This window comes from Stegodyphus dumicola, chromosome 11, assembly GCF_044657685.1.
Source record: "Stegodyphus dumicola isolate Sdum_Otavi_A_Nest chromosome 11, ASM4465768v1".
In the NCBI taxonomy this organism is placed as follows: domain Eukaryota; kingdom Metazoa; phylum Arthropoda; class Arachnida; order Araneae; family Eresidae; genus Stegodyphus; species Stegodyphus dumicola.
The window spans coordinates 151,096,748-151,111,497 of NC_140778.1; the positions used below are offsets into that span (position 1 = coordinate 151,096,748).

Genomic DNA, 14,750 nt, shown 5'->3' on the forward strand with positions numbered 1-14,750 from the left:
CGTGCCATAGTTTCGCCATCACTGTCAAAGCCTAAAATCTTAGCCAATGCCATCTTAGCCAAAGATTCGCCATTAAAGGGCTCAGCGCATGCGCAAGAATTCTACAGGCAAAACCCAAGGAGGTTCTTTGCCAGTCGATTTTTCCGTGACGTCAAAATTTAAAAATATTGGGTTTGGAAATACGCAATACCGACTCTACCTAGACCAACTAACTACGACTATACTACGACATCTAAGTCAAAGAATCTCTAAGGTCTCCTTAACAGACTTTTTGTCTAAGTAGAGCTGGTGCATACGGAGAAGTAAGACAAGAGCATATTACTTCGGGCATAGAAGAAATACTATGATAAAAGCAGTTCCAAATAATTTTAGAAAATTCTTTCTCGAATAACTGGAAAATTTAGAGTTGAATTAATATTCCCTTTTATAACTCATTGAAATTATTAATGTATTCAATTAAGAAAAGATCTGAAGTTTTTGCTTATTTTGAGACTGGCAACCGTCGTTTTGGGTTATTACATGTGTTTTGGTTGCAATAAGTGATAATTATTTATCTCTCTTTTTTTTTTTTTTTAAAATATATAACATAAAAATGTCTTTTCTGATGCGCAAAAGAGTCTTTTTAAATCTGCACAAATGTAGAATTTTTATGAAAAATTTTAGGAATGAAAATTCATATCTTTTAAATCGCTGTTGTAGGAGAAATGTGGTTGTCTCTCAACAATTGTAATTTTTTTTTCCTTTTCCAGATGAATTTTATATATGTTTTCAGGAGAAAAGTTTTACTATGATATTATTTTATTAATTCCACGAGTTTAAAATATTTATTTTTTGTAATATGACAGGTGTTTAGCTACAGTTGCCCATCAGCATAAATTAAACGAAGATTTGCCGGCAATCAAAAGCGGGAATATCAACGATGCTTCTATTATAAAAGAAATTGATAAAGATCTATCAAATATAGATTGGACTATCAGACGTTCAGGTCGTATAAATAGAAGGACGGTAGAATCAGTGTTTTTAAAGATGAAAAATGCCGGTAAGATAAAGACATTTTTTTAAAGTTTTAATGTTGCTTTTTAAGAGTACAATATAGAACTGCATTTTGATACTCCTGATTTATGTATTTACGTTACTTGATGAAATAATTTCTTTGTATTAGTAAAATCCGAATTTTAGTTAGAAAATTTAATAAAGGTTGGAGCAGATATTTGATTATGCTTAAGCATTCAAGATCCTCAGGAAGAATAATTTTATTTAGAATTTTCTGAAGAAGTTTGGGCTTTCTGAAGAAGGCTCTAGTTTGGGGAAACTACATGAAACCATCATGTGTTAAGTGTTTATTTAATTATTAGGAATAGAACTCTGGGTGATATCTGCAGTTCCAGCTATTTATGTAAGATGGTTCTAAACCTGCTTATCATGTGCATGCAAACATATAAATTTTAAATATCCATTAGTGACAGTATTTACTTAGTGAATTAAACATGAAATTAATCATTTTAATGCATTTCGTGTGTCTGAAGTGATTTCATAAATACAACAAACGAGACAAATATATCCTTAAGGGTAGATTAGATTATTTAAATGCGTCAAAGCTCATGGGAATAATTAATTAATAATAACAGGAATTTTCAAAACCTTCATTTGCGTATATACACAATTTGCTTAAAAGAGCTCAATGACTTCTGTGAATTTGTTGAAATCAGTTATCAAAAACTTTCCCCCGGTAGGATGACTAGCTTTGGGTAACTTTATTTCCAGCAGTTGAAGAAGTTATTATATTATTTCCTGCTCTGAAGACTCATTTCTGTGTCGACCTACAAAATCAAAATTTGTTTCTATTTTGTTAAGATTATTTGTTTTGCTAACGAAGTGTCAAAACTATAGGTAGCTTCTCATTTTAACAAGCATGTTTGACATAATAAAATTTGTGCCACAGCTGGAAAAAATTCTATTTTAAAAGTCAGTAGCCTGCTAGTTTCAGCACTGAACTCTCTGAAAACCATTTAGGGATTAAAATTTTGGCCCTATAACATTCAGTAGAAAAAAGGAAGAAATCACTTGATTTTTGATTAACAAACTCAATGATTTAAAAGCAAGCAATGGCAACACTGTATGGGGGAAAAGAAAAATGGGTAAAAGTAATATTTTAAAGTACCCCTTAGCGATTTTTGGCGGTGCATGGATATCAAGTTTGTGCAATTCTTTGACTTGTTATTTTGGTTTGCGTAGGCACCAAAAATCGCCGCTACACAAAGCCAAAATAACAAGACAAAGAATTGCACAAACTTGGTATCCATATACACATCGACCTATTTTCACTTAAAAAAATCCTAGAATTGCAGAAAAAGGGAATTTTGCACTGCCTTGACTTTATCCATGTACACATCAACCTATTTTCACTTAAAAAAACGTCAGAGAATTGCAGAAACTAGGCTTTGCGCACTCCCTTGACTTTGTTCATGTACACATCAAACTATATTCATTTAAAAGGTCAAAGGAGCAGCCAACAAAAAATATATAATTTAAATAAACTACATTTTAAATCAAAGAATGAAATAGCATAAAAAAGGAAATTCATCTTAGCACTACACAAAGGAAATATCCACTTACCTTATTTATGAATTTACACATCTTCAGTCAAATAAAATTTCTTAACAGCATCCCAACACTTCCTAAAATTATTTGAACTAAATCTGTATACTGGTGTCACCACATAAATTCACAAAAATAATAGTAAAAAATATTCCCGTGTGAAAATTTCCGATATTCAACCATATGCATTTCCTTCCTCCAAACAGGATACTTAATAATGGCTACTAAGTAAACCTTAATTTACACACCAGTCAATTAATGCCTTTTTTCCCTTTCGTTGCAAATCCTACAGAAACTTCAAATTAATCTTATCACATTCAGCCAATTTATCATGTAAACCACAAATAACAACGTACTTATCTAACATACACAAGCCCTTACCCAAAATCCGACACGCACTTCCAAAATTTTTTCCCATGATTCAAATTCACCGTAACCAATTATGTTATGATGGGGTTTCCATAGCATTCAACTACTTAGGTTGTCGTAAATGAGACAACAATTTGGCGATAAATGAAACAACTTCCCAATAATACAAGGTGTACCCTAAAGTCAACTCTAACCAAACATTTTTATCTCCAGCGTGAGACTGTATATTGGAAATTCTAAAGATATGCTCATTTAAAAATTATTTTGTGATATTGCTGTTGAACTGAATTTTATGGTTTAACTGCGAAGAACATGATATTTAATAAATAAAGGTATCACACAAAATGTTAAAAAAAGCCCCTTTGGGCATAATGTAAAATCTGAAAGCTTTTAGATTTTTATAGTTATTTTTTATTATTTATTTTATTTATTTTCCTGTTTCTTCATGACTGCCTTCCACAGGGCACCGGCACTTCTGATTTTAGAAATTAAGCCCTGATTATAATGAGATATAATATGAAACGGTTGATCTTTACATTATGGTAACTTGGCGATTTTTTGGCGAAAATTTGCTGACCAACTCTCCTACAGCAACCCTCATTTTTTTTTCCCCGCCGCCATTTTGTCTTCACGAAATAAACACATGTTTCTTTTCTTTTTATCTCCTGAACACTTCTTCCAACAATCTATTAGCCGAATTACACTTATGCTAGAAATTTTATCAAACAAAACTGCTTAATCATGACAAATATTCACTGCAAATTTAGGAAAAACTGCACAATACCATTCTGCTTACACATTTTTCAAAATAACACATACACATAAACCATGTACACGCCGACTTATTTTTACTTAAAAAAACATCCCAGAATTGCACAAAAATGGCATTGCGCACACTCTTCACTATATCCATGTACACTGCTTTTTTCTCATAAATTACAAAAATTTCACGAAAATACATGACAATTTTCTCAATCTTTAAACCCGGTAAAAAGAACATATATGAAATTACCTGATCGCGAAAAAGTATTTACCCTTTACAAATATGAACATTTCCACATATAAAATAAATAAAATATCCAAAAACTTTTACCTCTAAATCATCTATTACATTATACACGTCACCAACGAATTCATACCGCAAGCATTACAAATACTTAGTATCAAATATTTAAATTATTTCCATGCACGTTTATTTCAACTTAAACGTATACCAAATTCCTACAAGCATAAAATTCACAAAATAACTATCATTTCATTAAAATATCACTAAACCATGTACACGTCGACTTATTTTTACTTAAAAAAACATCCCAGAATTGCACAAAAATGGCATTGCGCACACTCTTCACTATATCCATGTACACTGCTTTTTTCTCATAAATTAAAAAAATTTCACGAAAATACATGACAATTTTCTCAAGCTTTAAACCCGGTAAAAAGAACATATATGAAATTACATGATCGCGAAAAAGTATTTACCCTTTACAAATATCAACATTTCCACATATAAAATAAATAGAATATCCAAAAAGTTTTACCTCTAAATCATCTATTACATTATACACGTCACCAACGAATTCATACCTCAAGCATTACAAATACTTAATATCAAATATTTAAATTATTTCCATGCACGTTTATTTCAACTTAAACGTATACCAAATTCCTACAAACATAAAATTCACAAAATAACTATCATTTCATTATCATAATGAAATTCAAAAACACTACTTAAAATATAAATGAGCACATACATTAAATTAATAAAAATTACCTTACAATCCTAATTACTTTAAACTAAATCATTGCTAATAACAATTTTCCCAATAATACCAAATTCCTTTCCACCTTACATTTACAACAATGCATAAAAATAATATCCTCAAATAATTAAAAATACTAACTTACCTAATCTTCTTCAGAATCTTGATTACGTGGCGGATACACTTTTCTTACTTCTGTTTCAGAATCTTTAAAATCATACTTATCTTTCAAAGCAAGATACCAGGTAAAATAAATAACATAATAAAACATCTTTATTTCTCTCTCGCACAACCTTAAAAAACATTTATTACTATCCTTTTCAATACCACTAAATACCCATTTCGAATTCACTTTAGTTACGGCCATGGGATCCAAAAATTCACAAACACTATTTCACACAACACAGAATAAAGCCAAATACAAAATTGCCAGATTTTTTCCCGATTAAAGAACAGTAATTCGACCATTAATATCTCATAACATATCCCATGATCTCTCATTTCCCTCACACAAAATAATGCGTAATCAGAACTGAATACTACTCACATTCTTAACAAAGTCTAACTAACCTAATCTTCTTCCGAATCTTCCTTACATGGTGGATACACTTTTATTATGGATTCAATAAAATTACTGAACGATTTTTTTTCCGAATTTGATAGAATTTAATAAAAAAAAATTTCTCTTTATCACATCTACAATTCACTTTAGACAGCACCATACAATCCCAAAATTATTCAACCCTACTTCACACAACACACAATGAAGCTTAATACAAAATAATATACATCCACAGATACTTGTCCAAATTCCCCCCCTTTTCCGATTAAAAAACCATAATTCGTCCATTAATATCACATGACATATCCCATGATCTCTCATTTCCCCCACACAAAATAATGCGTAATCGGAACTGAGTACTGCTCACATTATTACCAAAGTCCCAGGTAGTAACCTTTATCGCCTCCAAAATGTCGCCAAACTACCAGTTACCATATTGTAAAGATCAACCTATGAAACATATAACAAGTGAAGAATTTTAGAAATAGTCGTTGCAGAAACATAATGCTGTTTTTCTGTAAGGAATTGTTGCTACTATAAACAAGTATCATTCTTCCAGTCTAGTAAAAAACATGCATTCATCACTAGCCCAATTATAACTTAGCTGTTTTAAAAATTCAATAGTAAATAGGGTCTTTCTTTTTTATGAAAAGAAGAATCAATCTTCATCACTAGCTCAATTGTAATGTAAGCTATTTTAAAAATTTAAAAGTAAATAGGGTCTTTCTTTTTTATGAAAAGTCCATTTGAAAGACTGTTTTGTGCTTTATCTGCCTAAGGGAAAAAATGCTTGGTGAAAGCATTGGTAAAAGTAATTTATGGGTACCTCTTGGTGAAACTTAGCGATTTTTAGCAGTACATGGATACCGAGTTTGTGCAATACTTTGCTTTATTATTTTGGCTTGTGTAGCGGCGATTTCTGTGGCAAAAATCGCTGCTACACAAAGCCAAAATAACAAGACAAAGAATTGCACAAACTCGGTATCCATGTACACATTAACCTATTTTCACTTAAAAAAAATCTGAGAATTGCACAAAAATGGCATTGGGCATTCTCTTGACTATGGACCTATTTTCAGTTAAAAAAACATCAGAGAATTGCACAAAACCCTTGGTCTTTGCACACTCCCTTGACTTTGTCCATGTACACATTAAACTGTATATACTTAAAAAGTCAAAGGAGCTGCCAACAAAAAAATATATAATCTGAATAAACTACATTTTAAATGAAACAATGAAATAACAAAAAAGAAAGTTCATCTTTGCACTACACAAAGGAAATATCCACTTACTTTATTTACGAATTAACACGTCTTGAGTCAAAGAAAATTCCTTAACATCATCCAAAAACTTCCTAAAATTGTCTGAACAAGAATCTGTATACTGGCGTCGCCACATAAATTCACAAAATAAGAGTAAAAAATATTCTCCGTAACGTCATTTCAACCATATGCATTTCCTTCCTACAAACAGGACACCTAATAATGGCTATTAAGTAAACCTCCATTTACACACCAGTCAAGTAATGCTCTTTTCCCTTTTCTTTCCAAATCCTACAGAAACTTCAAATTTATCTTATCACATTTGGCCATTTTACTGTCTAAACCACAAAACAAGCAATATACTTCCTAACCAACTAGGCGATAAATAAAACAACAACTTCGTGATAATATAAGGGGTACCCTTCTCTCTAATCTAACCAAATGCTTTTGTGGATTATTTTCTAAGGTAAATTAGATCATATTCACATTACACATGGGGAAAATATGAGAACTAATCATGCAGTCGTGTCAGTTTATTTGTACTGAAGTCCAGATGTAATTACCAATATTCATCAATCTTAAAAGCTCACCAACTGGTGAGGCATATCTGTGAAGGAATCATTGCAGCTTGGAACAGGACCTGCATTAGGAATTTTGTTGCTCATTGCAATCTCAGTGAGTCCTAAAATTCTGCTGCCTTGGTAAATTCTAAAAATTTTGCCATTCCTAAGTTATGTTGTTTGCTGCTTCACTAAAATTCTGAAAATTTGCCGCTTTAAACTTCTGCCACCTGTTACAGCTCAAATGTTTCCTTAATGCACTAATGTATCTTTAATAGATTTTATATGCTACATTAATAGCTATATTAAATTGTAAATAACCACAGAAGTATACAAAGGTGGGAGTTCGTTCCAAGGTCCCTTTCCAGAAGATACTGTTTTGATCACTTGTAAAAATAGAGAACAAAATGGAAATTATTATGAAGCAGGATACAGTAAAATCTTGACGAATATCGACTTGTGGAACAAGATTTTGTGTATATGTATTATCTTAATTGTCTCCATTTAATTTGTGTATCACGAGATCCTCAATTATATGAGATATGCTGCTGAACATCGCCCTCATTGTGATGATTCTCTTTTAATGACTGGTTTCAAAATTAATTCTGTAACTCTCTAATCATGATGGACATAAAGTTATATGTGGAAGGATGGTTTTTCAATTCATTACACATGAAAATTTTTGCCAGATTCTAATGCATCCAATTTTCAATTGGATGTGTGTTGGAAGAAAAAGAGTCAAGGTACGAAGTTAAAGGGATGATTTTAAATTATAATCAAGAAAATACTATTTATTCATGACATTTTGGGAAACTTTGAAACTTCTGAGATAACTCATAATTCTGAAAGGGTCAAAGAAATCAGATAATGTTTAGAACAGCAAAACCTGAGCTTTAAAGTTGTCCTAATTCTCCAGGATATGGAGCTAAGTCCTCACAACTTTGCATTCAAATGTAGAGTTTTTACTACTTCTACTGAACATCACTTTCTTAATCCAACCAGTGGATCAAAGAATGAAAAATATTCCAAATTTGTTATGTCAGAATATTTACATCTCTACGAAAAAAGTGCTAGATGAAGGAAAGTACATCATACTAATAACATTTTGGAAGCAATTCAACGTAAGACACTGCTTGCAAATGATTAAATTTGTGTGGGAATAGTGAATTCATCAACAATAAATACTTGCTGGCATCAGCTCTGGTCAGAAGCTGTCAACTATTTTAAAGGATTTCAATTGATTGAAAATAAAGCCACTTAAATCATACAAATTGCAAAAGCAATAGGCTGTGAAAGATTTCCAGGTGTGGAAGCAGTGGAGTAGTGAGCATAACTGACGCTCGGGGGGCAAAATACCTTTTTGGTGCCCCCCTTCACCAAAAAAAGAAACACAGTTATATGATGAAAATCTTGTTTAGAAAACATTTGGCACCCCTCTGCGACAAAACATTAGCATATGGTGAATGCAGCAATTGTGAAGAAGATGAAGATCCTTTAACATACAAGGAGTTTAACAAATTATTAAAAAAAAGGTACAGGAACTGACTGATTTTGTAATGGAGATTGACCTCAATAAAAAAAGAAGAGGACACTTTTTGAGATGCATTCAAAAGTTTGAACTCCTTACTGAAAAACGTTAATGAGTTGCATCATACATTCTCTCAAGCAAACGTCACCAGCTCTTTAAAAATAATCTTATTATGTACCTATTTATTAAGCAGTAATAGAAATCCTTTTCAGTAACATTTGTTGTATTTTTGCCTTTAATTACAATAATATTTAGATTTGATAAATTATACATGCTTTCTTAATTATACCTACCCCTTTTTCCATAGAGAATTAATTGTGTGGAACATGATTTTACCTTATGCGCAATGTGTTAATGACGTAACCCCTGTGTTAGCTAAGGTTTAGAGCAGTGATTCTCAACCTTTTTTTTGTCGTGGCACACTTTTAACGATTTCAAAATTTGGCAGCACACAAAGTAAAAGATAAGTTGTTTACTTTCCTATAATACACTGTGTAAAATAGTTTATGATAGTAATTTTGAATATAAAATAAAATAATATGCACTACAAAAACAGCAGTATGTTTATTAAGGGATCAATTACAAGTTAACAATAATAATACTTTTAATGAGAAATTTGAGCTTGATGTTTTTGATAATTTCATTTTTATTTGGTCATAAAAATGACAATGCTACTTTCATATCATTTTTTACATTTAACAGTCTTGACCTTTTTTTCATTTTTGTGTTGGTTAATATTAAAAATCCGAATTCCCACAAATAAGGTGTAGAAAACTAATAATATTTTTAAAGCTGTTTTGGTCATCATGGGATAATCGCATCTAATGTTGATCCAAAATGAATTAATTTATTCTACCGAATATTTTAAAATTAAATCTTGATTATTATAAAGCGAAATTAGTTCTTCCTCTTCGTTCAAAGTTAATTTAAATGCAGAAGTCGTCGACCCCAAAATCGGCTTGGATACCACAACTGGCACGCTTATTGATGTCTTAAAAAACGAATTTCACCAATCCTCATGTGTACCATATACTAGGATTAAACCCATTATAATTTTTACACTATACATTTCTAAAATTTGACGGCACACTTTAAGAATTTGGCGGTACACAAAAGTGCTACGGCACAGTGGTTGAGAATCACTGGTTTAGTGTATATAACTTTTAAAAGCAAAGCGAAAACAAGTGATGAAACTAGCTGTGGAGCAAAGAGGCAAATCACAGCAAAAATGTTCAGGTGCACTTGCTTTTCTTTAATTCCTTCGAAGATAAAGCATAATAGCTTGTCTATATAATTTCAGTAAAAGTGCAGTTTTTGAAAAATTTTTAATTTATGATTTTATAATTTGTCATTTACGTATCTTTAAACGTATTCCATATAAGAATGGCAAAATAAAAAGATATGAATTCCATTACATTTAGAAAATCCTGCATAGAGACATTCTTGGTCCTAAAGAATGCATGTGGTCTGTTTCTTTAAAATAGGGTTTTCAAAATTGTAATGACTTTCCTCTCATTTATGATTGTAACATGCTATCATCACGCAAAAGGGGTTGAGAGATTTTAGCAAATTAGAGGGCTTGACGGTCTTGTGCAGTAGTTGTTACTATAGTTACGAGGCAAATCAGAGAGATAAATTATCTTGAAATGCTTATTCTAAATAGTATGCTTTGTCACACACACATGTAATTTCAAATTAGATTCATTAATTTTTGGGTCTGTTTGCCGTATAAAGTGCACCCTTCTTTTTACGAAGAAACCTGAAAAATACATGTGTGATGCACTTATCTTTTGATGTCATTCATTCGAAGATTTTTTTCAGGCTTTCGAACAATGGTATACTGAATTGGCAAGCGATAAAGGAAACAACAGTGTAAGGGGAAATGTTTGAGGAAGAAAATAATTCTGCAAAGGGGTTGAGTTGTATTCAGTGAGGTGTACACAAGAATGTTATTCTAGGGTTTTGAGAAAAGGGAGTCAAATTTGGGGTAAGAATACTCTTCTGACCTAAATAAATTTGTGGAATTAGAAGTCAGATATCTTTCTGTAGTCATTTGAAGCCATGATTTTGAAGTGAAAGACCTTAAGGTAAAAGTATATTTTAGGGTACCCCTTGGCTAACCTTGGCAATTTTTGGCGGTACATGGGATGCCGAGTTTATGCAATTCTTTGACTTGTTAGTTTGGCCTGCGTAGTGGCGATTTTTGGCACAAAAATTGCCGCTATGCAAGGCAAAATAAGTCAAAAAAATACACAAACTCGGTATCCATGTACACATCTACTTATTTTCACTTAAAAAAATTCCCCGAATTGCACAAAAATGGTATTGTGCACTCCCTTGATTTTATCCATGTACACATCGACCTATTTTCGCTTAAAAAACATCAGAGAATTGCACAAACTATGCTTTATGCACTCCCTTGAGTTTGTCCATGTACACACTATTTTCACTTAAAAAGTCAAAGGAGCACCCCATTCTACAGTAGAGGCAAACAAAAAATACATAATCTCAATAAGTTACATTTTAAACCAAACAATAAAATAACACAAAAAAAGGAAAAAACTGTTATGTATTTTAGCACTACACAAAGCAAATATTCCCTTATCTTATTTAGAAATTCGTTCGTCTTCAGTCTTTGGCAAACAAAATTCCTTAACAGCATCCAAAAACTTGGATGCTGAACTACAATCCGTATATTGGTGTCGCCACAGAAATTCACAAAAATAAGACTAAAAAATATACTACGTAGTTCCAGACTGTGTCTACTAAGTAAATCTTTATTTACACACCAGTCAATTAATGCACTTTTCCCCTTTCATTCCATATCGTACAGAAACTTAAAATTAATCCCACTACATTCAGCCATTGTACCATCTAAGCTGTGAAACAAGCAATGTACTTCCTAAGCAACACACCACAAAAGCCCTTGCAAAACATCCCATGATTGAAAATTTCCCAGAATAATGCAAACGATTACATCATAATAGGGTTTCCGTAACATTCAACTACTCAGGTTACCATAAATGATACAACAACTTGACGGTAAATGAAACGGCAACTTGGCGATAATACAAGGGGTACCTTAAAGTCAACTATAACCGGCCTCATTAAATTGAATTTGCTTTAGTTGAAATACAGTTGATCTAGTGTTCCTTTGAGGAGTAAATATGGCTCTTGCCAAACGAAACAACACGGTACTGCTTTCAAAGGCAAAGTTAATTAGTTTGCGAAAAAAAAAGGAAATCAGGCTGTAGCGGATGTTTAGTGTTGGTGAAAGATGAAAGATATTATAATTATTTGTTTATGAATCAAAGTAAAAATGATAGTAATGGTGAAAAAGAATTTGATGATATGCATGAAGATATAACAGAAGACAAATGTGACGAACTTTTTATGTTATCCGATAATGAAAGTATTTAAGTTCATAAGGTATGTCATTTCTTGTACAGTCAAAAGTCGTTAATCCGGACTCGTCGGGACTTCGGCGATTCCGGATTATCGATTTTTCCGGATTATAGATCATCAGTTTAAATCTCGTAAGATGGCATGCAGAAATTCTAAAATTAAAAATATGAAACCGTAATTAATGAAATAAAGAACAATTATGATTTAAAGGGTATCAAAATTTACAAAAAAAAAAAAAAAAAAAAAAAAAGCTTAATATTTATTTGTTTACTTTATTAAACATTTCTTTCAATGTAAGTTGTTTAAGTTGCTTCATTTTATGTGATAATACTTTGTCTTTAATTCTATAAACAGACATAATTTCTTGTTCAGTTACAAAGTCCCGCAGTTCAAGTCCCGTTAATTGCTGTGCCGAGAATACCGACTAACTTGTCAATCGAAATTTTTTCGTTTTCACTAACCTCTCTGTCACATTCTTCATGTCTTTATCCATTTTTTGCAGCAATTCTACTTTTTGTTTGTTGGACATCGAAACATACTTTCGTTTTGTAGATCCTTTGGAAGTTCCAGCATCGGAAATTCTATTTGACATAATCGAAAGTTCAAGTTTACTTTTATAAAATTGCTCTTACAGTCTGCAAAAAATAATCAGCGGGATCCAATTCGAAGATTAAGGAACAACGCAATCATTAACATTAACTGAAATAGATAATTAGATAATTTTAGCTTACACCTTCCGTTATACATTAAACGCGCAGGCGAAAACGTATTCTGCACTTGCGCACACGCATATGCGCAGTAGTCAAGGTCTTACACGCACGCGTAAAATACCTGTGCGCATGTGCCAACGCGGCGCATGCGCAGAAAGTTTTTAGCTTTGAGGTCCGGATTATAGATCATTCCGGATTATGGGTGTCCGAATTAACGACTTTTGACTGTATATAAACAGCATTTAGGTACGTGTAAAAAATCTAATTTTTTGCTTATTTGTAATGTATAATTTTTATATCTGGCATATGATGAGCACCCATAAATTTCTATCTTATTTTTTGTGCTAGGTCGGATTATAGATCATTTCGGATAATGGACATCCAGATTACAGACTTTGTACTGTACAATAGTAAATAACTACTTAAGATTGATGTTTTAATTTAGATGTGAAAGGTTAATTTCATATAATACTTTCTTCTTATTATAATTTATATAATAAAGGCTAAACAGGACTGAATGGAAGCATAGGATTAAATAACTATTTTAAATCAATATTATAATTTATATAAAAATTGCGGTAAAAGTATAGTTTAGGGTAGCCCTTGGCGAAACTTGGCGGTAAAACCCAAATTGCAAAAAAATGGTAATGCGCACTCCTTTGACTTTATCCATGTACACGTTGACCTATTTTCAATTAAAAAAAATCCCCGAATTGCACAAAAATGGCATTGCGCACTCTTTTAACTGTATCCATTTACATGCGGACCTATTTTCACTTAAAAAAAAAAATCCCAGAATTGCACAAACTTGCATTGCGCAGTCCCTTTACTTTGTCCATGTACACATCGATATATTTTCACTTAAAAAGTCAAAGGAGCATCAAATTCTACAATATAGGTAAACAAAAAATACATAATCTCAATAAAATACATTTTAAACTAAACAATAGAATAACATAAAAAAGGAAAAACATGTTATACATTTAAGCATTACCAAAAGCAAATATTCACTTACCATGATTTTCGAGTTCACTTCTTACACCCAGAGCCACGTAAAAATCAAAATATCATTCATACTCAAATGACTTTTTTCAAACCATGACTAGATGCATATCCTTCCTACATACAAGACACTTATAATGACTACTAAGTAAACCTTCATTTACACACCAGTCAATTAAAGCTCTTTTCCCCTTTCGCTCCAAATCGTACAGAAACTTCAAATTAATCTTACTACATTTGGCCATTCTATCGTCTAAAGAACCAACACACACCACAAAAACGCTTACAAAACATCCCATGATACAAAATTTCCCAGAATCATGCACCTGATTATGTCACAATGGGGTTTTCATAACATTCAACTACTCAGGCTACCATAAATGAAACTACAACTTGGCGATAAATCAAACAACAACTTTGCCATAATACAAGGGGTACCTTAAAGTCTACTCTACTCAAAATTGCTAAACATAACTGAATGGATGCCTGAATTGCTATTTCGCTACCGAGTTCGCTAAACATAATTTCATCTTGTTGATTGATCAAACATAATTTTCTATAATGAATGATGCCTTTTCTTTCAAAAAAAATTCTCAGGAAAGTACAGAATCGTCCACTTATTTGTTTGCCGCTTTTTACAAGGGTAAAAACAATTGGATTTTTGTCAATTTTCTTTTACTCTTTAAGTGAAAATAGGTCGATGTGTATGTAGATGGTCAAGGGTGTGTGCAGTGCAATTTTTGTGCAAGTCAATGTGTACATGGATATTGAGTACGTGCAATTCTTGAAAACGCGTCAAGCAGTGGATGATTCTGCACTTTACCCAATATTCTATTACAGGTTTTTCATCATGGGCAATTCCCAAATTGTTTAATCTGTAGGATATCAAAAAAGGATTTAAAAATTAAACTAATATTTCAATGACATCGTAAGAAATATAGAACTATATAAACTTACGCAATCTGAAATCAGCACATATGCTAGATTT

The 14,750-nt window shown here is 31.9% G+C and overlaps 1 protein-coding gene across 1 annotated transcript in view; it reads left to right on the plus strand.

Annotated features, from left to right (window-relative positions):
• The first annotated feature begins 520 nt into the window (after positions 1-520).
• Positions 521-14,750, plus strand: part of LOC118186010 (leucine-rich PPR motif-containing protein, mitochondrial-like) — a 202,506-nt gene continuing 188,276 nt past the window's right edge. Inside the window, exons 1-2 of the mRNA XM_085827326.1 lie at positions 521-726; positions 846-1,039. Of these exons, the coding sequence (XP_085683452.1) occupies positions 593-726; positions 846-1,039 (328 nt within the window). The 5' untranslated portion in view covers positions 521-592. The remainder of the gene's footprint in view (positions 727-845; positions 1,040-14,750) is intronic.